Source organism: Leopardus geoffroyi, chromosome C1, assembly GCF_018350155.1.
Source record: "Leopardus geoffroyi isolate Oge1 chromosome C1, O.geoffroyi_Oge1_pat1.0, whole genome shotgun sequence".
Taxonomy (NCBI): Eukaryota; Metazoa; Chordata; class Mammalia; order Carnivora; family Felidae; genus Leopardus; species Leopardus geoffroyi.
In genome coordinates, this window is record NC_059328.1 from 35772855 (window position 1) to 35799834 (window position 26980).

General features: G+C 39.3%; 1 protein-coding gene and 1 long non-coding RNA gene across 3 annotated transcripts in view; one reads left to right on the forward strand and one right to left on the reverse strand.

Annotated features, from left to right (window-relative positions):
- Nucleotides 1-1693, reverse strand: part of ZSWIM5 (zinc finger SWIM-type containing 5) — a 256910-nt gene extending 255217 nt beyond the window's left edge. The window contains exon 1 of one of the 2 annotated variants that reach the window (XM_045477128.1): nucleotides 1003-1693. In XM_045477128.1, coding sequence (XP_045333084.1) covers nucleotides 1003-1597 — 595 coding nt within the window. In that variant the 5' untranslated portion in view covers nucleotides 1598-1693. The remainder of the gene's footprint in view (nucleotides 1-1002) is intronic. The other variant, XM_045477127.1, reaches the window with a different exon arrangement.
- A 180-nt stretch (nucleotides 1694-1873) lies between these two features.
- Nucleotides 1874-26980, forward strand: part of LOC123597789 — a 51235-nt gene continuing 26128 nt past the window's right edge. The window contains exon 1 of the long non-coding RNA XR_006712260.1: nucleotides 1874-2221. This is a non-coding gene — a long non-coding RNA (uncharacterized LOC123597789). The remainder of the gene's footprint in view (nucleotides 2222-26980) is intronic.

Below are 26980 nucleotides of genomic sequence, written 5' to 3' on the forward strand. Positions count from 1 at the left end.
CAGAATGCTACAATAATTCGAATTAGAAAAAAAACGCTGTTTTTTTTTTTTTATTTTCCACACAGCAATTCAATGTTAAACAATGTCATTTTACCCCTTTCTCCCAAACCATTCTACAAATCAGGTCTGCTACTGTATTTGTATATTTAGTAAAATTAACAAATTGACTAGAAGATCCAGAGGAGTAAACGAAAGGAAAGCATTTTTCACTTTCCCACAAACAAAAAGATAAAACGAAATCAAATACGAAGACTTGTTAAATGAGAAGCATTTGAAAAACCCAACGTGACTAGCTTTTGATTTACCCTAGTCTGACAAGGAAGACAGACCCCACCCCCACTCCAGATTGTGTGGCTTTTTTTTTTTTTTTTTTTCCTTGGGTGGGGGTGTGGAGAAGAGAGCTGTCACATTTCCATCTTCGGTTATTGTTAAGTCCGCAGCCTAGATTCCAAAGTACCACTGGTCCAGGGGGGAAAAAAAATATTAAAGCTGATAATTTTAACTGTTTGAAATGCACAGTATTTTGTTGATGTTTTCCCAATTTTAAAGTTAATTATGACCAGCTTCAATCTGCTAAGAATACAGATTGCCTTTGACAGCCTGCCCCTCAAACAGTCCCTGTAAGACTGCTTGCTCCAGATTCACTAAGAATTCTCTTCTCTCTAAACTTAAATTAGAAAAACGCGTTTCTGAAATTATTGCATCCCAAAAGGCATTCCTCCCCATCCTTTTGCCTTTGGTGTGGGGTGTAGAATTAAGAGCAAAAAAGAGATCTATTTGCTCTTCAAACAAAAAGAAATGGGGTAGAGGGCGAGTGGGGGAAAGAGCAGCAGTGGACCTGAAAGAAATGTTGAGAAAAGTTTTTTATGTGACTAGTCTGTCCTTCGGCAGAGGGACAGGAGTTGGGCAGAGAGGCGGAATCTCGGCCCCAGGCTCGTGCAGAGAGAAGGCACCTGCGGAAAAGAAGGCCAGGCACCAGAGAGGAGCCGGGCTAGCACCTACCGACTTGCAGCACGTTCTCCACAGAGCCGCTGTCCAGCAGACGAATGCCCCGGCGGAACGGCAGCGCCTCGCCGCTGCTGCCCGCCGCTCCCGCCGCTGTGCCCAGCCCAGGGGACGCCCCCGCCACGGCTGCCCCAGGGGCGGAGCTGGTCGGAGCTGCGGCCCCGGGGGGCGGCGGCGGCCCCTCCTCGGCCGGCAAAGCCCCCGCGGCGCCGCCAGCGGCTGCGGCGCCGGGGCCGCCCCGGTACTGGAAACTGGAGTACATGCAGATCTCCCGCTCATTCCGCGGGAAAGACCAGTAGACGATGCGGCGCTGCACTGGCTCCGGGATCCGCTCGAAGCGCTCCTCCACCCTCTCGTACGCCCACTTTTCTGCCACTGTCTTGGCGGCGCAGTCCAGCAAAGACTCGGGCTGCAGATGGGGGCGGGCCCCGGGGGCCAGGCAGCTGCCGCCGACGCCTCCAACCCCGCCGCTGGCCGCCCCAGGCGAACCGCGAGAGTGGTGAGCCTGCGGGCTCGGCCACGAGCACAGGCGCTTAGCCGGAGAGACAGGCGACGGCGAGAGCAGCTCCTCTCGCTCACCTCCTTCCGCCATTGCTGGGAACTGACTGACTGAGGCGGCGGCGGCGGCGGCAGCGGCGGCACCAGCAGCGGCGGCACCGACTGCGGCTGAGACCCTGGCCACGGCCACGCGCCCCGCGCAAGCGCCCAACTGCGGCGCCGGGGTGGGGGGCGGGGCAAGCAAACCCGCGAGCCGGCCGGCCCGAGTGGGGAGCCTGGGCCGGCCCGGTGCGCGCGCCGCAAGGCCGGCGAGGGCGCCCTGAGGACGAGCGTGAGGCGGCGCGCGCTGTCCGGGCCGCCGCGAGCGCGAGAAGGGGCGTGAGCGAGCGCGGGCCGGCGGCGCGCTCCAGGCGCAGACTGCCCAGAACGCGCGCCGAGCGCTAGCGCGGGGCCGACAGCCACCTAGGGGCGAGAAGCTCCGGGCACAGTTGCCGGCCCGCGCGCCTCTAGCTCACCTGCCGCCTGGCCAGAGAGGGGTGGACTGTATGGCAAGGTGAAGTGGCGAGGCCGCGAGTCGCCTCCGTGAAGCTCTAGGCTTGCGGGGCACAGGCAGAGGGAAAGTTCAAAATTGGGCTGCTGTGATGGATTGATGAGACAGGAGACTGTCACGGCCGAGCGGAGGAGCCGGCAGAAAGGTGGTAGGAAGACGAAAAATTCGGTAAGTTGGAGCGATGTAAACTTTCCTCACGCCACAATAATGTGGAATAAAGTCGGCGGTCCCCTCCAGAGCCGCGCAAAGTCGCACCAGTCCCTGACTGGACAGTGGGGCGCCAAGATCTCACCGCCTCGGCAGCTGCACCCTCCTACGTTTTGGCGGGTTTAGCGCCTTGCATCCTAGGAAACAAAACAATTTTTTTGTGTGGTTTTGGTAGAATTCTCTGATCCCCTGCCTCCAGTCTAATTTAGGTTTTCCATGTGTTCCTCACTTGGCTCAGTTTTTTACACCTTCGTATTACTTATGACAAATTGTACACATATTTTTATATATTTGTGTAATGTATGACTGCCCAACTGAATGTAAACTCCGTGACAGCCAGGATCATTTCTGTTTTCTTCACTATAATTTATCCTCTGCTTGGCATATACTGGGTGCTTAAGAATGGCAACTTCACCACTATCTCCTCCATAAACAACATTGAGTTGTTGTAAGCAGCAGTCTGTTGCTCAGTCAAGAACACTCATTATTTCTTTTTTGCTGACAGACTAACCTCTACAACTTTAAAACGTTCCAAGAACTATATTAAGAGCTCCTTTCATTGCAGTCTCCCTTTAAAATGAATGAGTTCTAGAGTATAACAATAAGAAGAGAGTAAATGATTGGGGACAGACTGGAGCCAAAGTCGTTTGGTTTTGCTATAATCTGAGAATTAAAAAGCACAGGCTATAGAGTCAGAATTGGATATGAATCACTACTGGCGTGATGTAGTCATGACTCCCTTAAATGATGTGTAAAAGGGAACTAGTAATAGTGTCCGTGTAACTGTTGTAAGAATTACAGATATTTCAAATCGAGGGCTTATTCAGTGTAGTTAGTGCTCAATATCTGTTTATACCTGTAAATGGATTTATATCTGTAAATATCTAAATGAATTGTTGCAAAATAGCAAAATCTCTACTCCTCCTTAAATCTGGAACCACAATTATAGACTTCTATGGCACTCATTCTTTTCCTTCCTGAAACTTCCACTTTATTGTGAGGGGTGAGTATTCCTTTAATGCCCTTCCTCCTGACTAGACTATATGTAGGAGATATGTAAGGGCAGAAACGATTTCTATATAAGAAAGGATCTATCCCTTATACATGGAAGATCTCAAAAAATGCTTGCTGTTTGAGTCAATGAGTATGTTACTCTGATTTAATCACCTGCTGGTAAATACTGTTAACAGAAGTTGGGACATAGGAAGAAATTTACTTAAACATATTTGTTAAAAGTTGAGTTGGGGGGGTTCTGGGGGGTCCAGTCGGTTGAGCATCCAACTCTTGATCTCAACTCAGGTCTTGATTTCAGGGTTGTGAGTTCGAGCCTTGCATTGGGCTCCATGGTAGGCATGGAGCCTACTTTAAAAAAAAAAAAGAAGTTAAGTTTGATTGTTATGACTTTGATTTAACAAGGTGCTTTTTCTTTATTTTGAGGACATTAAGCAGTATAGAAAATTACACAAAAAATATAGAAAATTACAAATAATAACATAAACTACACCCACGTTCTCACCACTCAATTAATAATTATTACTTAATATATTGAAAGTCCACTTTAACCACCTTCATATAGCATACCCAGGAGCAAGTACAACCTTGGTTTGCAGTCCATTTTTATTTTTTTAAGTTTATTTTTATTTATTTTGAGAGAGACACCTCGCAAATGGAGGGAGGGTCAGGGAGAGAGGAGACAGAGAATCCCAAGCAGGCTCTGTGCTGCCAGTACCGAGCCTGATGTGGGACTAGAACTCAAGAAACCATGAGATCATGATCTGAGCTGAAACCAAGAGTCAAATGCTTAATGGACTGAGCCACCTAGGCACCGCTGCAGTCCATTTTAAAATTGTGCATGTGTGTAACATTGTTTTGTGTGTATTTTAATTAAGTGGTTTAATTAATTTAATTTCATTAATTAAATGGTATCACACTGCCCATCATACTGATTACCTTTCTTTTTTCTGTGCATACTGATAAACATCTTATTCATTCCTTTTAAGCACTATAAAATATACCATCTTGAGAATATATCACATTTTATTTCAAAGCCTATTTGCAACAACTGTTAGGTATATATACCTTAAAGAAGTGACTTAAAGCCTCTATGCCTCAGCTTTCAAATTTATAAAATGGGAATATTAAGAGTTCTTACCTAATAGTTCATTTGTAATTAATATATGTGAATTGAATGGAATAGTGTTCATCACATGGTGTGTATTCAATAAATGTTAGCTATTATTTATGTATTTCACTAATGATGGATATTAGGTGTTTCCTTTACTATTATTATTATTATTATTATTATTATTATTATTACAAACAGTACTTCAATGATGTATTTAGGTGTTTCCTTTATTACTACTACTACCACTACTGCTATTACAACAAATACTTCAATGAACATTCAGTGCTACAATGAACATCTTCATCTGGATCTCTTGTGCATATATTCTAGAATATCTCCTTGGGAAATAGCCAGAATGGAACTACTGGTCATAGGATATAAACACTTTCAGTTTCGCTAAATGTTGCCAAATTTGTGTTCCAATGTAGCTATACCAATGTATTAATTATTAATGCTGAGTAACAGCTCCAAAACTTAGAGGTTTCAAATAACATTTGTAATTTTTATCTCTCACAGTTTCTATGAGTAAGGAATTTGGGAACAGGTTAGCTGTGTGGTTCTAGCTCAAAATATCCCATGAAGTTGGTATTAGATGTTGGCTAAAGCTGTAATCATCTGAAGGCTTGATTGGGACTGGAAGATCCCCTTCCAAAGTGGCTCACTCATAAACTGGTAAATTGGTGCTGGTGCTGGTGCTGGTGCTTCGCAGGAGGCCTTAGTTCCCCTCCATCTGAGTCTCTGTAATGGGATATTTAAATATCCTTGTAGTGGGGTGCCTGGGTAGCTCAGTTGGTTAAACATCTAGCTCTTGACTTCAGCTCAGGTCATTGATCTCACGGTTTATGGGCTCAAACCCCACGTCAGGCACTGTGCAGAGTCTGCTTGGGATTCCCTGTCTCTCTGCCCTTCTCCCACTTGTGTATGCACACACGCTCTCTCTATATATCAAAATAAATAATAAAATTAAATAAAAATAATTATCCTTATGGCATGGCTGATTTTCTCCAAACGAATTAAGAAAGCAAGCTAGAGCCTGATATGCCTTTTATAACCTAACCTCAGAAGTTACACATTATCACTTCTATCATATTCTATCCTCTCAGAACAGTTCTGACTTAGTGTGAGAGGACACTCTATATAAATAAAGTGTGAACACCAAGGAAGAGGCAAGGATCACAAAAAGCCATGTCACATTATTGGCTACCACAACCAACTCCTACCAGCACTGAGTAAGAGTATTATTTCCCTATATCCTCACAAATGCAATATTGTCAGACTTAATAATTCTTAACCACTTGATTAAAAAGAAATGTTGTTGCTTTATTTTTATTTGATTACTGGTGAGGTGGAGCATCATTTTACATATTTTTGGCCGTAGTACACCCTCTTCTATATATTGCCTAATTATATCTTTTTTTTTCTATTGGTTTAACATTTTCTTGATTTGTATGTTATGGATAGAAATTCTTTGTTATACTCATTGTAAATATCTTCTTCCAGAATGTGTCTTATCTTTTAAATTTATCATTTTTTACTATATTTTGCTATGCTGAAATTTTAAATTTTGATGAAATCAAATTACCTAACTTTTCTGTTTTGCGCATATTATTTCTTATTTAAGGAAGCCTTCCATAGTCTATATTTTCTTCTAGTAGTTTTGAACTTTTTCACTTTTTGGTCTTCTTCCCAATGTGAAATTTTTTTCTTTCAATGGATGTAATTTTTTTTTTCTATAGGGAGAGTTAGTAATTGCTCTAAAACCGTTTGTCAAATAGTTCAGCCTTTCCTGAATTGGTCTGTGATGTAGCAAATTGTCCTATATCCATAGGTTTGTTTCTGGGCCTTTCGTTCTGTTTCACCTACCTTTTTATCTCTTCCTATTACAATAATACACTTTTACTTAATAATTTAATTTGGCAATATGTAATTAAATTTGGAAATGTTTAGATGACTGGTAGGATGAATCTCCCTTCTTTGTCCTTGTTTTTTAAATTTGTTTTAGCTATCCATGCACCTTTTTACCCTGTCATGTGAAACTTATAATCAATTTTACTATGTTCCAAGAAAGTCCTGCAGGGATTTTCCTTGGAATTACATTGAATTTTTAGATTAACTTGGGGACAGCTAATATCTTTATAATTCAGTCTTCATAAATGTAGGGGATAGCTAATATCTTTATAATTCAGTCTTCATAAATGTAGTATATCTCTTCATTTAGCTGGGTCTTCTTTACCAGTCTTTTTAAAAGAACTAAATATTTTATTATTATTCATATTTATTTTATGGCCTTAGTGATTGCTAGATCTTTTTCTAGATACCATTAAACAAGAAATAATTTCGCTTCTGGTAGCATAACATCCAGGTAGTGAAGTAAGATGAAACATAAGAAAGGTAGATAACAGTAAAAGACTGAAAGAATACAAAAAAAGCAATAGATACAATAAGCTTCAGAGGATTGTCAAGTGATTTGAAGGAGCAGTAATTATTTTGGGAATCAGAAGAAAGATCACTTTGAGGGGTACCTGGGTGGCTCCGTCGGTTAAGCATCCAACTTCAGCTCAGGTCATGATCTCGTGGTTTGTGAGTTCGAGCCCGGTGTGGGGCTCTGTGCTGACAGCTCAGAGCCTGGAGCCTGCTTTGGATTCTATGTCTCCCCATCTCTCGGCCCCTCCCCTGCTCATGCTCTGTCTCTCTCTGTCTCTCGATAATAAATAAATGTTAAAAAAAACTTTTTTTTAAAGAAAGGTCACTTTGAGTAGAAATTGTGAGAACCTCTACTGTAGTCTTATGTCATCTAGACCATGGAAAATGATTCAAATAGGCCCAAAGGCCCTAAAGAAGGAATTTAAATTGGGTTGAATTACTTCAACAGAAATCCCAAAGCTTTGAAAAGTACAAAACATTTTAATGGGACTGTTTTTAAAAATCTATTTGGCTATAAAAATGGAAAATAAAGATTAAAAGGATCCTTTAAAGCCAACTTTTGGATAATCCTAAATGCCAACTTAAGGAATTTCAAGTTGAGTATACAAAATGAGCAATGGGGAACCAAGGTTGTTAGACATCTATATAGCATTATAAAACTGAGTATAACCTATTTTCTTTTTTTTTTTTTTAGTTTATTTATTTATTTTGAGAGAGAGAGAAAGCATGAGTGGGGGAGAGCCAGAGGGAGAGAGAGAGAATCCCAAGCAGGCTCTGCACTGTAAATGCAGAACCCAATGCAGGGCTCAAACTCACGAACATGAGATCATGACCTGAGCTGAAGTTGGTCGCTTAGTCAACTGAGCCACCCAGGCACCCCAGTATAACCTATTTTCTAATTTTTCACATCTTTCCCCCCATTGGTCTGTGCTTTGTCCTTAGTACATAATATATTCTCAATAAACCATTTCATGATGAATGAGTAAATGATCTGGCTGTAATGTACAGAACCTATTTAAGGGGGGAAAATGGAAGACATAGAAACCTCTTAGGCGCCTATTTCCATAATGTGGTCATGAGTTAGTTGTTAGTGACCTCAATTCAGAGGATAGTATGTAAAGAAAAATTTCCCTGAATAAAGTGCTTCTGCCATACTGTTCCTGAAAAACGATATAATGAATATGTATTAATATTATCACTGTACCTTAGAGTAGCAGGGTGATTTTATTTTTGGACTATGAAGCTACCTTTTGTGTTTTCTGGTATTTTTGCCATTTTGAAACAAATAAAATGAATAAACCATTATTTGTAAGGCATTATAAGGTAAATATAGTGAAGGATACTAAATTGGTTAAGAAAGACTGGCTCTGATCTGGGACTGGGAATTGGTAGAGGAAGTTGCCGAAAGATAAGGAAGCAAGGATGCCTAATAATAATGATACTTAAAACTGATACAGTGCTTTATAGTTTTCAGCTGGGAAATACAGCATTATTGAAGAAAATTCAGTGAGGTGTGTTGACCAAAAATACTAATTTAATTCTTATTTCAGATCAAAATTAAAGTCCTAAATGTTGCTTAGTAAACTCTATTATTCATCCCTAATTGATTAGCACCTGTATCCCCATTTTACCTATGAAGAAAGGTTCAGAAAAGTTGCAACTTAATCAAGGTCACTAGCAAGTGAGTGACAGAACTCAAATCCATGTTGTTGAATTCTGAGCCTGGTGAAATTTCACTTTTCCACCATAGGTCTCTCACCCAAGAGCCAAAGGATTTTGTAAGAATAGTATCAAAGTGAACATGTATTCTCTTTCCTGGACAGGGACTTAAATTGGGCCAGAAAGGAGCTTTCAGATTGATTCATTTAAAAGGAAATAAGCAATTAGATTTCTCAGTGAAGCATGAGAACCATTCCATTGGCTATAGTCAAATAGTGAAATAAGGAAAGAAAAAGGAAAAAGGGTGAGAACAAGGCAAAGGAGATGGAGAAGGTGAGAAGGAAAAGGAAAAGCAGCAGTGACTTTTAGTAAGAGAGAGACTACAATACACTGGAAATATCAGCAGGTGGAATCATAATAAGACCTAAAATTAAGGTCTTGTTGATATGTGACTTGTGTGGAATAAATACAGAGATCAGTAGTGTTATTGAGAGTTTTGTGAGGCCATTGTTGACACCTGCCAGCTCTTTTCAAGATTAGCCAGAACACTAGTTTAGACTAAAACAATATTGGCTTGTTGATGTTCGCATTATTATTATTCTAATGCTTTAAATACAAAGACCAACATACAATATAGAGCTTATAGTCTAGTTTGGGAAACAGACATTAAACAAATGCATAAATATATAAATACAGATTGTAGTAACACGGAGTATAAGACATTTGTGAGTATGCAAAATGTGTTTGAGAATAGCAGGTACTTTATATTGATTGGAACACCAAGATTGTGGTGAGAAGTAACAGAAAAAGACTGCAAAGGAGACTTGAGACACATCATTAAAAGCTTTAAAATGCCAATTGAAGAATCTGAATTCTCTTAGGTTGGCTGAGGGAAGTTAGAAAAGATGTTTTGACAGATGAACATAGGGGAAGGGGGAAAAAAGAGAGAGGGAAGCAAACCATGAGACTCTTAATTATAGAGAACAAACAGGGTTGCTGGAGGGGAGATAGGCAGGGCATAGGCTAAATGGGTGATGGGTATTAAGGAGAACATGTGTTATATGTAAGTGATGAATCACTAAATTCTACTCCTGAAACCAGTGTTACCATATATGTTAACTAACTAGAATTTAAATAAAAACTTGAAACAAACTTTTAAAAAAAGGAATCACAGACCTAAAGAAAGTAGATGGATAGATGATAGATAGACTATAGATAGGACACTTGTGACAGGCACAGGGTATTGAAGTGTTCTCACTGTATTGTACACCTGAAACTAATATTACACTGTATGTTAGCTAACTAGAATGTCACTAAAAACACACAAAGAAGAAAAAGATGTTTGGAGCAGAAGAATAACATGATAAAAGGCAATATTTTGAGAAAATTAATCAGAAGTGTGCAGGATTAATGGGGGAGGAGAATAAGAGTCTGGAGGCAGGAGATGAGTTAGGAGGCTATAGCAACAGGCGAGATGGAGATGGTAAAGTCCTGCAGAGGGCATAAGGACATCTAGACCTAGGGGCTGAAATCCAGCCTGCACTCCATTTGCCTAGCCCTGCACCTGAGGGGTTGCATCTAAGTGCCTTTTTCTGTTTTTCACTAAGGGAACATATAAGCAGTGGCTCCAGGTTTGATCTCTCTTCTCTAGTAAGAGAATTGACCCATTTCAAAGAGACTGTGGGAGTCTAAAGATACTTCTTTTATAGCATTGCAGTGTCCAGGGTAAAAACACAGATATCAAAATCAATGACCAAGAAGAACATATGACATTTTACAACAGCTCTTTTGATGTCAGGAAAATTTTGAGCCAACCTTAATAACAAATATTTAAAGTTGCATTTGTGAAACATCCTCAACCTCTCAGGAATGGAACAAAAATAAATGATGAAATGGAGGTAAGGGGAAGAATGAGGCTAAGATGAGGATTTAGGCATCATTCAGCCAGCAAACCATATGCAATACAGAGTCATTTGTTTAATAATGGAATTTATTGTAGTTTCTATTTCAAACAGTAGAAGGCAGACACCTGTGCTTCCTGATAATTCTAACTTTGATAGGGTATATTTTAAATACTGGATGAAGTGGGGATGGGGAAAGATATTTGGTAAATGGGAAGGAAAACTATGATTAAAACAATATTGAACTGATTGGACCTGTTACCCAACTCTGTCATATTTCTTATAGTAGACTTTGTGGTTGTCTTCCTTAAATCTATTACACCCCTCTTTAGTTGCAGAGCAGCCATAAAACTAGAGGAATTTAGCTCCAAGTGTTAGCCCCAACTTGTCTAATTGATTGGAACAATCCCATACCCCATTCTAAAGTGATTCACTCAGATATAAGCAAAAACAAGTCAATCAGTGAATGGCATTTCCCTGGTCACAGAAATTGGTTCAGGAATGAACATAACCCATTGGAACCAAAGAGACATGTGGTTTGCTAGGAACTTCCAGGAAAGAATTGTTCTCACTATTCTATGAGAGCCTATGGAAGCAATTCTTTTAGTTTCCTGACACAGAAAAGAAGATGTCATGAATATAAGGGTAAGTTAGGCTTGGGTTGAATCTGACACACTGGAAGTCATATGGAAAAGATAGAAATAGATTCCTGATGACATTGTCAAACCATTGAGTCAAACCTATTTGAAGACCCCTATGCCTGTTGGCATCCAGTTACATGAGCAAATAAATTCCCTTTATTATTTTTTCAGTATTTTATTGGGATATAATTTACATGCATTAAAATGCACCAATCTTGGGGCACCTGGGTGGCTCAGTTGGCTAAGCATCCAACTTCGGCTCAGGTCATGATCTCTCTATTCAGGAGTTTGAGCCCCACATCAGATGCCACGCAGAGCCTGCTTGGGATTCTCTCTACTCCTTTCCCTCTTGTGCGGGTGCGTACACCATCTCTCTCAAAATAAATAAGTAAACTTTAATAAATAAATAAATAAATAAAATGCACCAATCTTAAGCATGCAGCTTGATGACTTTTTACATATGTACACAGTCATAGGGCCAACACACAGATCAAGATATAGAACATTTCTATCATTCCAGGAGCACCTGGGTGGCTTAGTCGGTTGAGTGTCTGACTTCAGCTCAGGTCATGGTTTCACGGTTCATGAGTTGGAACCCTGCACTGGGTTCTCTGCTGTCAGCATGGAGCCCACTTTGGATCCTCTGCCCCCCTCTCTGCTCCTCCCCCACTTGCACTCTCTGTCTCTCTCAAAATAAATAAAAAAGCTTTAAAAAGAATAGATAAAAAGACTAGATTCCCTTCCTTTAAAAAAAAAAAAACTCTGCTACAGGGTTAGGTTAAAATAATAATATTGACAAGCTTTTATTGATCTATTTCTATTTGCCACACACTGTACTAAGTACTCATTATATTATCTCATTTATTAACATTATTAAGCACGTGGGTTCAACAACATTTCAGATATTACAGATGGAGAAAACAGGTTTAAAGAGGTTGGCCTGCCCAAGATCACACACAGTTCAGGTGCATTGAAAATTTTTTTTTCCAACGTTTATTTATTTTTGGGACAGAGAGAGACAGAGCATGAACGGGGGAGGTGCAGAGAGAGAGGGAGACACAGAATCGGAAACAAGCTCCAGGCTCTGAGCCATCAGCCCAGAGCCTGACGCGGGGCTCGAACTCCCGGACTGCGAGATCGTGACCTGGCTGAAGTCGGACGCTTAACCGACTGCGCCACCCAGGCGCCCCAGGTGCATTGAAATTTAAAACTACATTTCTGACTTCAAGCCTTTGCCCTCCCCCCTTTTTTTGGAAGATGAGACCATAGCTTTTTATTTTATTTTATTTTTTATGTTTATTTTTAAGAGAGAGAGACAGAGTGTGAGCAGAAGAGCATAGAAAGAGGGAGACACAGAATCTGAAGCAAACTCTAGGCTCCAAGCTTGTCAGCACAGAGCCCGACGCAGGGCTCAAATCCATGAACCATGAGATAATGACCTGAGCCGAAGTCAAACGCTTAATCAACTGAACCACCTGAACCATGCAGGTGCCCCAAACCTTTCCCCTTAATTACCATGTACTGCCTCTAAAACATGCTGTGAAAAAAATCTGTTGTGATAACTCAAAGAGCATCTCAAAGGGGCGCCTGGGTGGCGCAGTCGGTTAAGCGTCCGACTTCAGCCAGGTCGCGATCTCGCGGTCCGTGAGTTCGAGCCCCGCGTCAGGCTCTGGGCTGATGGCTCAGAGCCTGGAGCCTGTTTCCGATTCTGTGTCTCCCTCTCTCTCTGCCCCTCCCCCGTTCATGCTCTGTCTCTCTCTGTCCCAAAAATAAATAAACGTTGAAAAAAAAATTTAAAAAAAAAAAAAGAGCATCTCAAAGAGTTTTACTCAATTTCCTCTGCTTTGCAGCAGCACTCATTTAACCACAATGTGATTTTAAATTCCACTGCAATTTGAATAGTGGTGGATCAGTAACTTGTTTAGAAGCCAATGAGAATTATGAGAATATCATTAAGGAAGTATCTCTGGGAATGCAAACTGGTGCAGCCACTCTGGAAAACCGTATGGAGGTTCCTCAAAAAACTAAAAATAGAACTACCCTACAACCCAGCAATTACACTACTAGGTATTTATCCAAAGGATACAGGCGTGCTGTTTTGAAGGCACACATGCACCCCAATGTCTATAGCAGCACTATCAACAATAGCCAAAGTATGGAAAGGGCCCAAATGTCCATTGATGACATGAATAAAGAAAATGTGGTATATATATATATACAATGGAGTACTACTCGGCAATCAAAAAGAATGAAATCTTGCCATTTGCAACTACGTAGATGGAACTGTAGGGTATTATGCTAAGTGAAATTAGTCAGAGAAAGACAAAAAGATATGAATTCACTCATACGAGGACTTTAAGAGACAAAACAGATGAACATAAGGGAAGGGAAGCAAAAATAACATAAAAACAGGGAGGAGGCAAAGCATATGAGACTCAGAAATATGGAGAACAGAGGGTTACTGGAGGAGTTGTGGGAGGGGGAATGGGCTAAATGGGTAAGGGGCACTAAGGAATCTACTCCTGAAATCATTATTGTACTATATGCTAACTAATTTGGATGTAAATTTAAAAAAATAAAATTAAGTATTATGTTGAAAAAAAAAAAGAAACAGGATTAACTAATCCTGAACTCATTTGACTATAGCAACTTTTAAACATATGTTTGTGATAGTTACCATAGGAGAGTGGGGAATGAAGATATTAGGTGGTGGGGATTAAAGAGTACACTTATCATGATGAGAAAATAAAATAAAGAGAAGAAAAAAAAAAAAGAAGTATCTCTGATGGGACAGAATGGGAGAAGGGGAGTGGGAGATATAGGCTTCTAGTTATGGGATGAGTAACTTGTGGGAATTAAAGATACAGCCTAGGGAATATAGTCAATAATATTATAATAGTGTTGGGGCGCCTGGGTGGCGCAGTCGGTTAAGCGTCCGACTTCAGCCAGGTCACGATCTCGCAGTCCGGGAGTTCGAGCCCCGCATCAGGCTCTGGGCTGATGGCTCAGAGCCTGGAGCCTGTTTCCGATTCTGTGTCTCCCTCTCTCTCTGCCCCTCCCCCGTTCATGCTCTGTCTCTCTCTGTCCCAAAAACAAATAAACGTTGAAAAAAAAAATTAAAAAAAAAAATTATAATAGTGTTGAATGGTGACAGATGGTAACTACACTTGTAGTGAACATGTTGAATCACTATGTTGCACACCCAAAACTAATGTGACATTGTGTGTCAACTCAAATTAAAAAATTAAAAAAAAGAAGTACTATGCCAAGTTTTCACCTATTCAAGTTCAGTTTTCACAGGCTTATACCAGCATTGCTTCCTCAGAAATCTCCACATTCTGTGTTAAAGTGAGGGCTCTGCTAGGAGGGCAGCTTGAGAATGCTGCCCAGCAAGTGAGAACAGAATACAGGTCAAGGAAGGATCTTAGGGACAAAAGAGAAAGGGAAGAGTGATCATATCAAAGGTAAAGAACCCAGAGTTAGTCCTTTGTCCAGGAAAAACCAAGGATGCTGACTTCTTCTTGCTGTTTCTTGCCTCTTCCCTTCTGTATAATATTATTAGTAACCAAAGAATTTAGACCTCGAATTTCTCTATTCTTTCTTCTAATCATCAGCCAAAAGCTCCTGTGGAGTATATGGCTGTGTTCCCTCTTTGGACTACCAGTGTAGCATACAGCTTGCCTTTAAATTGGTTACTCCTCAAATAGGATCTTGCTTGCAATGGAGAACAGGAAGAACTGTCACTGTAGTTACCACAATCAGTCTTTCATCTTCAAAGATGGCAATCGTGGTGGAATCTTTGGAATTTGTGGCATTTCTTTTATACTCCATATGTTAAGAAAGTTTGCAAAGGTATATTAAGCAGAACGTCTTAACCCTAATTTCTACTTTAAAATATTTTTTTAATTTAATTAATTCTCTGACCTACTTCCCATAGTATCTATTCCACATCTTCATCAAAATTCTACTTAAAGCTGGGGCACCTGGGTGGTTCAGTCGGTTAAGCATCTGACTTGATTTCAGCTCAGGTCATGATCTCATGGTTGCAGGATTGACTCCACACTGACCATGGAGCCTGCTTGGGATTCTCTCTCCTCTCTCTGCCCCTTTCCCTCTCTAACTCTCTTTCAAAATAAGTAAATAAACATTAAAAAAAAATAAAAAGACTCAGGGCGCCTAGGTGGCTCAGTCAGTTGCGCGTCCAGCTCTTGATTTTGGTTTCGGTCATAATCTCACGGTTCATGAGTATGAGCCCACATTGGACTCTGTGCTGACAGTGTGGAGCCTGCTTGGGATTCTGTCTCTCCCTCTCTCACTGGCCCTCCCTTGTTCATGCTTTCTCTCTCTCTCACTCTAAATAAATAAACTTAAATATATATATATAAATATAAATAAATAAACTTAAATATGTATATATATAAACATGTATATATATATAAATATGTATATATATATAAACTTAAATAAATATTTATATGTATATAAAATAAACTTAAATATATATGTGTGTGTGTGTGTATATATATATATATATATATATATATATAAATATAGAAAGACTCTAAAATTCTCCACCTGTCATTCTCATTAGATAAGCCATCTGCCTTTCTACCAAAAACAATAGGCAATTGGCTAGTCTCCATCTGTCTTCCTTTCCATCTCTAAAAATCACAACCTTCCTTTCTGCCTTCTTTTCTTCCTGCTTCTTAACAAAATTAAACTCTGCCTATGTCCTCAATTCCACCTTCTCTGAGTCCTTTGGGAACTTCCCTCCACAGTTATCCCCAGTTTTTAAGTGTTCTCAATTTCTCTCTTTCCACTGGGCCTTTTCACTCTGTTTTCCAATATGTACAAAATCTCTTATTCTGAGAAAGAAACCTCCAATTGACTCCTCAGTTATCCCTAATTTCTGTTATATTTTGCACTCTCTTTTAATTACCACACTTTCTGAAAAATGCAATACACTTAAAGGTCTCTGCCTCCTTACCACTATCTCCTTAATGCCCTGGAGTCCAGTAATTAAGGAAAACTGGCAGCACCAAATACCTCTGTAACTAGGGATAAAGGAAAGTAGTTGAAATGTGTATTGGGTAAAAAGTTGTTTGAGAAGTGATTACTTCCCTAGGTCTCCTCCCAAACTCCATGTTGCTGCATAACTTCGTTACCACAGAAGTCTGGAACTGATTTTTCTGGAGGGGATATGATTAGGACCTCTGGATTAGGGGATGCCAGGCAAAGTTAAGGGCATGGGTACCTTGCAAAAACAGGGAGATCAAACAATCATATATACTAAGTGCTGAGCTGTCTCTAACCCATCCCCCACACTGCTTCCAGAGCGCTGGCAGCAGCTTACCTTCTACTCCTCAGGCAGGAAATGCAAGACTCTTCTCTGAGGAATCTACTGTTCCTCAGAGAAAGACCTAAAGAAACTAACATCAGGGGTTTTTTCAACAAATGGCTTGTGCAGGTCTGTCCATAGGGAGACTCAAAGTCAAGAAGCCCCACTTCATGCTCAAGCTTCTAATGAGCTCTTCAACTTGTAATCATGAACAGACAACCAAAATTATCATCTCTCTGAAGAAAGCCTCTGACATGAAAGACATAGATCAAAACAACCAAACAATAAACAAACAAACAAACAAAACCTCTGAGGAGATAAAGCCTCTACATGGAGTAGAAAATTCCTCAGACAGAAGAGAGAATAGCACATCTATAAAACAAAAATAGTATGTCATTAATAAATTAATGAAAGGAGCATTCAGAAGGAAAAGAAAAATCCTCTCAGGGATGGAGGGCATCAAAGTGTACAAACTTAAAGTTGTAAGTCATATAGATGTGACATATAAACAATGTAAACATATAAACAAGTCATAGAGATGTAACATATAGCATGGTGACTATAGTTAATACTTTATTGCACATTTGAAAGTTGCTAAGAAAATTGCTAATTTGCAATTCTCATCACACAGAAAAATTCTGTAACAATGTATGGTGATGGCTGTTAACTAGACTTATTGTGATCATTTTGCAACATATACAAATATTGAATCATGTTGTATACCTGAAACTAACATAATGTTTTATGTCAATTATACCTCAATAAAAAAATAATTTCTTGGGGCGCCTGGGTGGCGCAGTCGGTTAAGCGTCCGACTTCAGCCAGGTCACGATCTCGCGGTCCGTGAGTTCGAGCCCCGCGTCGGGCTCTGGGCTGATGGCTCAGAGCCTGGAGCCTGTTTCCGATTCTGTGTCTCCCTCTCTCTCTGCACCTCCCCCGTTCATGCTCTGTCTCTCTCTGTCCCAAAAATAAATAAACGTTGAAAAAAAAAATTAAAAAAAAAAACCCTGCAGCCCCTCAAGTGCTGCCCCCTGCATCTTTAAAAAAAAAAATAATAATAATAATAATAATTTCTTGGAAATTAAATATATGATAGCAGAAATCCAAATATCAATAGATAAATTTGAAGAAATCTCTTAAAAGTAGTACAAAATGAGTTAGAGGTGGAAAATAAGAAAAGATGAAAATTAGATGACCAGTTCAAAAGTTACAACATCAGAATGATAGGCATCTTAGAAGAAGCAGAGGGGAGAGAATCATTAATGAAACAATTCAAGAAAATATCCCAGAATCAGGGCGCCCGGGTAGCCCAGTCAGTTGAGCGTCCAACTTTGGCTCAGGTCATGGTCTCATAGTTCATGAGTTTGAGTCCTGCGTCAAGTTTTGTGCTGACAGCTCAGAATCTGGAGCCTTCTTTGGATTCTGTGTCTTCCCCCTTTCTCTGCCCCTCCCCCACTTAAAAAAAATTTTTTTAAAAAGGAGAAAATACCCCAGAATTAAGGTTTCTAGATTTGAAAGAGCCATGGCAAAAAGTTTGAAGTTACTAGAGCATGAGGAATTTAGGACCACTTGGTGAAGGACCTTTTAAGCTATTCCTAGGAACTTAAATTTTATCTCCTATAGGCACAGCAGAGATTCTTTAGTAGGGAATGACCAAATTAGATTATATATTGAGGAGCTGGGCTGGAGGTGGGGGGAAAGCAGTAGGATAAACAGTGATATGGAGGAGAGAAACAATAATGACAATGAGAATGTTTCCAAAACTATTAGAAATAGTTAGGAAAGAAATGTTGAAGCAGATTTAAGAACTATTTAGGAGGTGGACTAGGCAGACTTGGAGCAATAAAGAAAATTTAAAGGAAATTAAAGAAAGTAGAAAATGTTTTCCAGGTTTCTAATTTGTATTATACAGTAAAAGTTAAAGTTAATAACCAAAATAGAAAATTCAGGAGTAAGAGATTTAAAGTAAAGGATTACGAGTTCACTTTAGGACATATTATGCTTTTGGTGCTTTGTGAGACATCTAGGTATAAATGGACTGAAGCTCAAGAGAGTAACTTAGGACAAGGGAGAATTTGATCTGGCTTAGGGTAGGAGTTGGAGTCTTATAAAACAAGTGGGATCACCCTGAGAAAATATATAGAGTTGGGGAGTGGGGCAAGCAGCGAGGACTAGAATGAAACCAAGTGATCACCAACAATTAAGGAGTGGACACACAGGGAGAAGCAAAGGAGAGTGGAGTTATACAAGAAAGAGAAAGTGAGATCATTCAAGCCCAATGAAGAATGGAAGTTAAGGAAAGGCAAAACAAAGCATTGAAGAAGTAGGATAAGGATAGAAAAAAAATTGGATTTGACCATTAAGAGATTCAGTTTTAATATTGTGGTGGGTGATATACCAGATTTTAGTTTCTTAAGGATTGGATGGGAGAGAAAGAAACAAGGACATGTAAACACAAATAATTGTAATACAAGGCATATGTGTATTGTAGTAGAAGATAAACATATATTATTCTATTCTGCTAGTAGTAGGCTGCTACGCATGGTCTGTTGTCTACATAATAGCTGCCTTCCTTCAGACTGCTGGCCTCCAAACTACTCAGACAATACTGCCCTTGTCCCAACCTCTAATACTCCTCCCCTTGCCTATTCAATAAGAGAGCACATTCTGCTTCCTAGAGCCAGCAGCTCAGTAGAGCTGATGAGCCTCTCGTACTCAAGATTTTCTTCTGTTCAGCAATCTTCTTCTAGAATACACAAGCACTCAAGAAGGGGTTGGAGAGGAGTAGATTAAATTATGGTCAGCATACTTTCCCCTGCAAGCACACACCTGAAATTTCTTTTGCCACCAGTCTCCAGGTCTTGTCATTCAGTCTAGTCCCCCATGTCAGACTTCTTCATTCATGAGGTTTTTCTCTCAGAAAATCTATGAGCTCTCCCTCAAATCCTGTTCTGCAGACAGGTATGTATATGCCAAAATTCAAACACGAGACAAGTTCAAGTTTTTTCCCAGATTTGTGGACTTGAAGCAAACCACAGAATTTCAATGGAAATATTGTTCAATACCCTCAAAAGTACTATGGCAGATAAGAAGCTGGAGATAGGTGGGGAAATATGGAGAAAAATAATAATAACATAAATTGAGCACTTACTGTGCATTAGGCACTGAGCTAAATTCTTTATCTGTATGTTACAGGTTAGGAAACTGATTCAGAAAGTAACAAACTAATATGGTTGGTAAATAGCAGAGACATTATTTGAACATATGCAGTGTTAGTCCAGAGCCCTTACTAGGTTAAGGGCAAAGAATTAAGCTCTGAATTAAAAAAACAAAAGTACATTGTCTCTAGCCCCAATTTATCCATTTTATTTATTCATTTATTTATTTATTTAGAGAGAAATTGTGCACACACACAAACAGGGAAGGGGCTGAGAGAGTGAAGAGAGAAAATCTTAAGCAGGCTCCATGCTCAGTGCAGACCCTGACGCAGGGCTCAATCTCATGACCCTGAAATCAAGAGTCAGATACTTAACTGACTGAGCCACCCAGACACCCTCCAATTATCAATTTTAAACTGGAAGTTCAGTTTAATAAAAAGACTAAAAAGTAAATAAAGGAAATGTCAAGGAAGCATAAGAGCCAAATGCATAAAACAAGGTATCAAAAATAGAATTAAATATCAATTATGATGATAGAGGTAAGCAATTTAAAACCTTGCATTAAAGGACTAAAACTGAGAAATTCCATGTCAAGCTGCTAATTTGGGCACAAGAATTTAACTCCCTTTGTATCAGAGTCCAGCCTGATAGGTGAAAGAGAAATATGCTAAAGGATGAAGCTCACAGCTAATCCATGAGGATTGCTAGGTGAGCACTAGTAGGCTTCCTTCATGTTGTCAAAAAAACAGTTCACTGGAACCATGAAATGAAGTATCTTTCTCCTATGACCGTGTAGTGTCCCTCCAGAACTCTCTTTTGACAAAGGCTAATATCAAACCAACTGACATAGTTTACATAGTTTACAGGGTCTATTACCAAAAGTGGGACAAAGAAGAATGCATTTGGATCTAAGAAACAATAGATTAATAATTGACAGAGTTCATCCCTTAACTTCCTTCTTCATATACACCTTTCTTCATACAAACTTCCATACAACAATAAAATAACTATTTCCACCTAATAAGTTAGCCGACAGCAATTTGTATAGAAAATAATAAAAAGGAAAGAGAAGAACAAAATAGTTAAATATACAAATAAATATACTACACATAATAAGTGAAGAGAAAATAGACAAAGCTAGTACAGTCCTCATTTTGGTAATTGGTCATGAGGTCACACTTAGTATCTGTGAATTCCTTCTTCCACTAACCACAGTAACCATTCTGGTCTTTTATACATTAGGGTGATCTGAACCTTCATTTTGGAAGGGCTTTCCAATAGTCCTGCCCTTGTTTGATTGCTATAGTTTTCCATAACCTGTACTTTGTGTGTGGGATTATTAAAGGTAGCCCCAGGGATCCCCTGGTTCCAGAATCACTCTTTTTTGCTCTATGTAGCAACAACTTGATTTACCCTTGGTAATCAGGGAGTAAAAACCCAGTAGAGTAATTCTTTTGTCTGCCTACTGGTTCAGTGACATAAAAAGCCCAAATAGCCAAATGGAGTTTCATCTTCGAATTCAATGGAACCATTGTTGTATTCCCCATTAGAAGCAAAGATTTCCAAACCAGCAGAACTCGGAGTAGCTGAAAGAGGAAGCAAAAATCCTGTGAGTGGGTTATTAGGTATTAATTGTGAGAGGAGCCATCTCCACTTCCTACCCTTGATTTCCAGATTCTGAATATAGAGGGGGCAGTACCATGTAATGGTCTCTGATTCAAAGCATAAACTGTATACTGTAAGACAAAATCCTATCCTTTCATGGTGTCATCTCCTAACCTGATAATCTAGTCATTCTTTAAGATTCATCCAACTTCTGCAGAGACCAAACAGGTATGTTAAATGCAGATGTGATAGATGTCAGCATCCCAGCATGTTTCAAGTCTTTGATGGTGGTACTAATATCTGTAATTCCTGCAGAAATACAGTATTGCTTCTAGTTTGCTATTTCAGTAGAGAGGGTTAGCCTTTCTACCACAATGGTTCTCATAAACATGTTTATTCCATTATACATTCAGGGACTGGGGAATAACCATAGGATGTATCTGTGGACCAACTGGTTCTACCTTTGCTTAGGCTGAGACTCCATCTATTACCTACCAATCATAGTCTCCACTGTAAGCCACAGTGTCATTTTGGATCCCCCATGATTAGCATTATACCTGAAAGACCTAGATATTCCTTTTTTTTCCCCAGTACACAACCACTCTAGCAAATGGGTGAACACACCTTGAAGAACACCTGGAGGAAGATTTATGATGTATTCATGCTGCAAAATCATTCCTCATGGGAAGGAAGCTTCCCAGTCAATCAAAGGATTCTACATTTGTGAACTGGCTTAAGTTTGGAAACTGGGCAAGAGGCCATGACTCTATATTGTGGTAACTCAAGTGAGATTTTTGGCCACCCAACACAGACCAGGCTGTTTATCTATTTTACTCCAAGGGATGTCATGATCAATTAATTAGCCATAACCAATGGTCCCTATGGACCAAAGTCTTATTACTAATAACATACCTCCTGCCCTTTAGAGTAACCATGCCCAACTTGTCTTTTATGCTTAAGTGCTGCTACTTGACCTATTACTTGGGATCCTATCATTTCTAGTGAAATCAGGGAGTTCATCACAATGACAGCATCTTGCATGGTCCTACCTTTCCCACAAAGGAGAGCAACCGCAAATCTCTCTAATGTATTTCTCAATGTTTAATATTTCTCTTCTCACTAATATATTTCTCAATATCTTAGTGACAGGAGTGCCTTCCAGACCTCCCCAGGAGTTATAGTTGGGGGACAAGTATGACGTTTGCACATGATAAATTTACTGCAACTTTCCTATCTCCTTAAGTCTTTGGATACCCTTCTTTACTTCAGGCCAGTGAAGCTCTGGTATCTTATCTTCATTCAACAGGCCACCAATAAGTCACAATTTTCATCAACCAACCCTTTAAGCTGTTAGAGCCACCTCCATTTGTACAAATTAACACATTAAATCTGGAATCTCTAGTAAGCAGCCCCATATCAATGAATTCTTCCTGATCTAGTTATGTTTTGCCCTCTGTGCTCTGATACCCTTAGAATTTGCTCCTACACACATTTCCAAGTTTTTTGCTGATACTGTATATATTAGCTAAACCTTGTGATAATTCAGGGGAAGGAGCCAAATGGTGGAACAGCATGGAAGCTTTTTGTGTGTCTCATGTCCATGAAATACAGCCAGACCAACACTAAACCATCCTACACACCTAGAAAACTGATTGGAAGATTAACACAACAATCTGCACAACCTGCAGGTAAGCAGGTAACCAGGTAAGCAGGTACGTGACACGAAGAGCTGAACTTGGGGAGCAAGAAGCCGCAAAAGGAATTCACCCCAAAAGAAAGAGCACAAAGAAACGACAGCCAGGGATTTAACCAACACAGATACAAGCAAGATGTCTGAACCAGAATTTAGAATCACGATAATAAGAATACTAGCTGGAGTCGAAAATAGATTAGAATCCCTTTCTGCAGAGATAAAAGAAGTAAAAAATAGCCAGAATGAATTTAAAAATGCTATAACTGAGCTGCAATCATGGATGGATGCAGCAGCGGTAAGGATGGACGAGGCAGAACAGAAAATCAGCGATAGAGAAGACAAACTTAGGGAGAATAAAGAAGCAGAAAAAAAAGAGGGAGATTAAGGCAAAAGAGCACAATTTAAGAATTAGAGAAATCAGTGACTCATTAAAAAGGAACAACATCAGAATCATAGGGGTCCCCGAGGAGGAAGAGAGAGAAATAGGGGTAGAAGGGTTATGTGAGCAAATCATAGCAGAAAACTTTCCTAACCTGGGGAAAGACAGACATCAAAATCCAGGAAGCACAGAGGACTCCCAATAGATTCAACAAAAACCGACCATCAACAAGGCATAGCATAGTCAAATTCACAAAATACTCAGGTAAGGAGAGGATCATGAAAGCAGCAAGGGAAAAAAAAGTCCCTAACCTACAAGGGAAGACAGATCAGGTTTGCAGCAGACCTATCCACAGAAACTTAGCAGGCCAGAAAGGAGTGGTGGGATATATTCAGTGTGCTGAATCAGAAAAATATGCAGCCAAGAATTCTTTATCCACCAAGACTGTCATTCAAAATAGAAGGAGAGATAAAAAGTTTCCCAGACAAACAAAAATTAAAGGAGTTTGTGACCACTAAACCAGCCCTGCAAGAAATTTTAAGGGGGACTCTCTGTAGGGAGAAAAGATGAAAAAATATATATATATATTTACTTATAATATATATTTATAAATATATATTTATATATATTTAATATATAATATTTACAGCATTTTATATTTTATATATTATATACAGATATATCAATATAAAAATATATAAATACATATTTGTATACATATTTATATTAAATATTTTATAATATATTATATAATATTTATAATATTAATATTTATAATATATATGAATATATTATAAAAATATATATTTATAAATAAATACCAAAAGCAACAAAAGATTAGAAAGGACCAGAGAACACCACCAGAAACTCCAACTCTATGAGCATCATCATGGCAATAAATTCATATCTTTCAATACTCACTCTAAACATCAAAGGACTCAATGCTCCAATCAAAAGACATAGGGTAACAGAATGCATAAGAAAACAAGATCCTTCTATATGCTGTTTCCAAGAGACCCACTTTAGACCGAAAGACACCTACAGATTGAAAATAAGGGGATGGAGAACCGTCTATCATGCTAATGGTCAACAAAAGAAAGCTGGAGTATATATAAGTATATAAGCCATACTTATATCAGACAATCTAGACTTCAAAATAAAGACTGTATCAAGAGATGCAGAAGGGCATTATATCATAATCAAGGGGTCTATAGACCAAGAAGACCTAACAATTGTAAACATTTATGTGCCAAATGTGTAGCACCCAAATATATAAATCAATCACAAACATAAAGAAACTCATTGATAGTAATACCATAATAGTAGGAGACTTCAACACCCCACTCACAACAATGGACAGATCATCTAATAAAAAAATCAACAAGGAAACAATGGCTTTGAATGACACATTGGACCAGATGGACTTAACAGATATATTCAGAACATTTCATCCTAAAGCAGCAGAATATACATTCTTCTCCAGTGCACATGGAATGTTCTCCAGAATAAACCTTGTGATAATTCATTTGATGTACTAACTACTCCTTTTTGGGCCATATTATATACCAGACCCCCTAGAGTAGACTGAGATTTGATCCCACTTATAGTTCTAGTGGCAACCAAGTATGATTGTGGTGTTTTTACAGAGGGTGCACACCCTCTTGTAAGTCATCTGTCCTTAGTCAGTTTACTGCCAGGTTTTTAAGCAAAACAAGGCTAGTTTCCTCAGAGCCCTGCCTTTTAGAGATGATGGGTATGTTTATGGCAGTAGTTTCACGGATATACACTTATCTCCGGACTCATCAAGTTGTATGCATTAAATATGTACAGCTTTTTGTATGTCATTCACTTTTTGAACTCAATAATGTGGCTTAAAAAAAAAGAAATTTAGGGGCACCTGGGTGCCTCAGTCGGTTAAGTGTCTGACTTCAGCTCAGGTCATGACCTCACAGTTTGTGATTTCAAGCCCCGCGTCAGGATCTGTGCTGACATCTCAGAGCCTGGAGCCTACTTCAGATTCTGCGTCTCCCTCTCTCTTCCTCTGCCCCTCCCCCCCCAAAAAATAAATAAACATTAAAAAATTAATTAAAAAAAGAAATATAAAATGAAAAAAAAATTATATTGCCTTACACTTTGCCCATCCCTCTAATAGAGGAAGAAGGAGATGGTAAGAAGTTTACCACTGCTTGGGAATGCAAGCTGGTGCAGCCACTCTGGAAAACACTATGGAGGTTCCTCAAAAAACTAAAAATAGAACTACCCTACGACCCAGCAATTGTACTACTAGGTATTATCCAAGGGATACAGGTGTGTTGTTTTGAAGGGACACATGCACCCCAATGTTTATAGCAGCACTATCCACAATAACCAAAGTATGGAAAGAGCCCAAATGTCCATCGATGGATGAATGGATAAATAAGATGTGGTGTACATATATATACAGTGGAGTATTACTCAGCAATCAAAATGAATGAAATCTTGCCATTTGCAACTATGTGGATGGAACTGGAGGATATTATGCTAAGTGAAATTAGTCAGAGAAAGACAAATATATGACTTCACTCCTATGAGGACTTTAAGAGACAAAACAGATGAACATAAGGGAAGGGAAGCAAAAATAATATAAAAACGGGGAGGGGGCAAAACAGAAGAGACTCTTAAATATGGAGAACAAACAGAGGGTTACCGGAGGGGTTGTGGGAGGGGGAATGGGCTAAATGGGTAAGGGGAATTAAGGAATCTACTCCTGAAATCATTGTTGCACTATATACTAATTTGGATGTAAATTAAAAATAATAATAATAAAATAAAACAAATAAATAAAAGGATAATAAAGAGGGGAAAAAAAGAAGTTTACCACTGCTCAGGAAGTTCTCCCCTCTAGTCCTTCCTTCTGAGTTGCTGCCACCACCTGAATCAGACAGGCAACACAAAGCAGTCTCTAACTATCACTAACACACACTACCCACTATTGCCAGTTGTCCCCACAAGTGTTAGGTCACAGTTTCCCAAGTCAATATGACTTTTTTTAAATACTGAAAATATAAGGGGACAAGGAGTTTATTTGAGAGGATGGAACCTAATAAGTTTCAATTTGTCTCAGTTGCCACATTTAGGAAGAACACTGATTTGGGATAACAGCTAAAATTGGGGGGAGGAGGTTTAAAGAACAAACAGCTATTCTTTTTTTTAATTTTTTTTTTAACGTTTATTTATTTTTGAGACAGAGAGAGAGCATGAACGGGGGAGGGTCAAAGAGAGGGAGACACAGAATCTGAAACAGGCTCCAGGCTCTGAGCTGTCAGCACAGAGCCCGACGCGGGGCTCGAACTCACGGACCGCGAAATCATGATCTGAGCCGAAGTCGGCCGCTTAACCGACTGAGCCACCCAGGCGCCCCTGAACAGCTATTCTTTAAAGAACTAACAACTATTAGGTGCCTCAGTAGTGCAGTAGGTAGCACTTCAGTCTCATAAAGAACTAACAACTATTAAGATCACTGGCAGTCATTCTTAGTGATAACAGGTGCTTATGTCCAAATAGAAATGGAGAAATAGTGCTATGAGAAAAGCAGCGTTAGAAACATAATCGAGTTACATAAATCATGGGAAATTTCTAGGAATGATCATGTATTTACAGTAAGCTTACTCTCCTTGGTCTGGTGAAAGATCTGAAGAAGGAGAAATAGACAAGTAACATATTAATCAAAGAATATTATCAAAAACTTTTGAAATAAAAAGTGCATCTAGAATCCATGAATTGAATAAGTTCATACCTTCTTTTTGACTAATGTTATA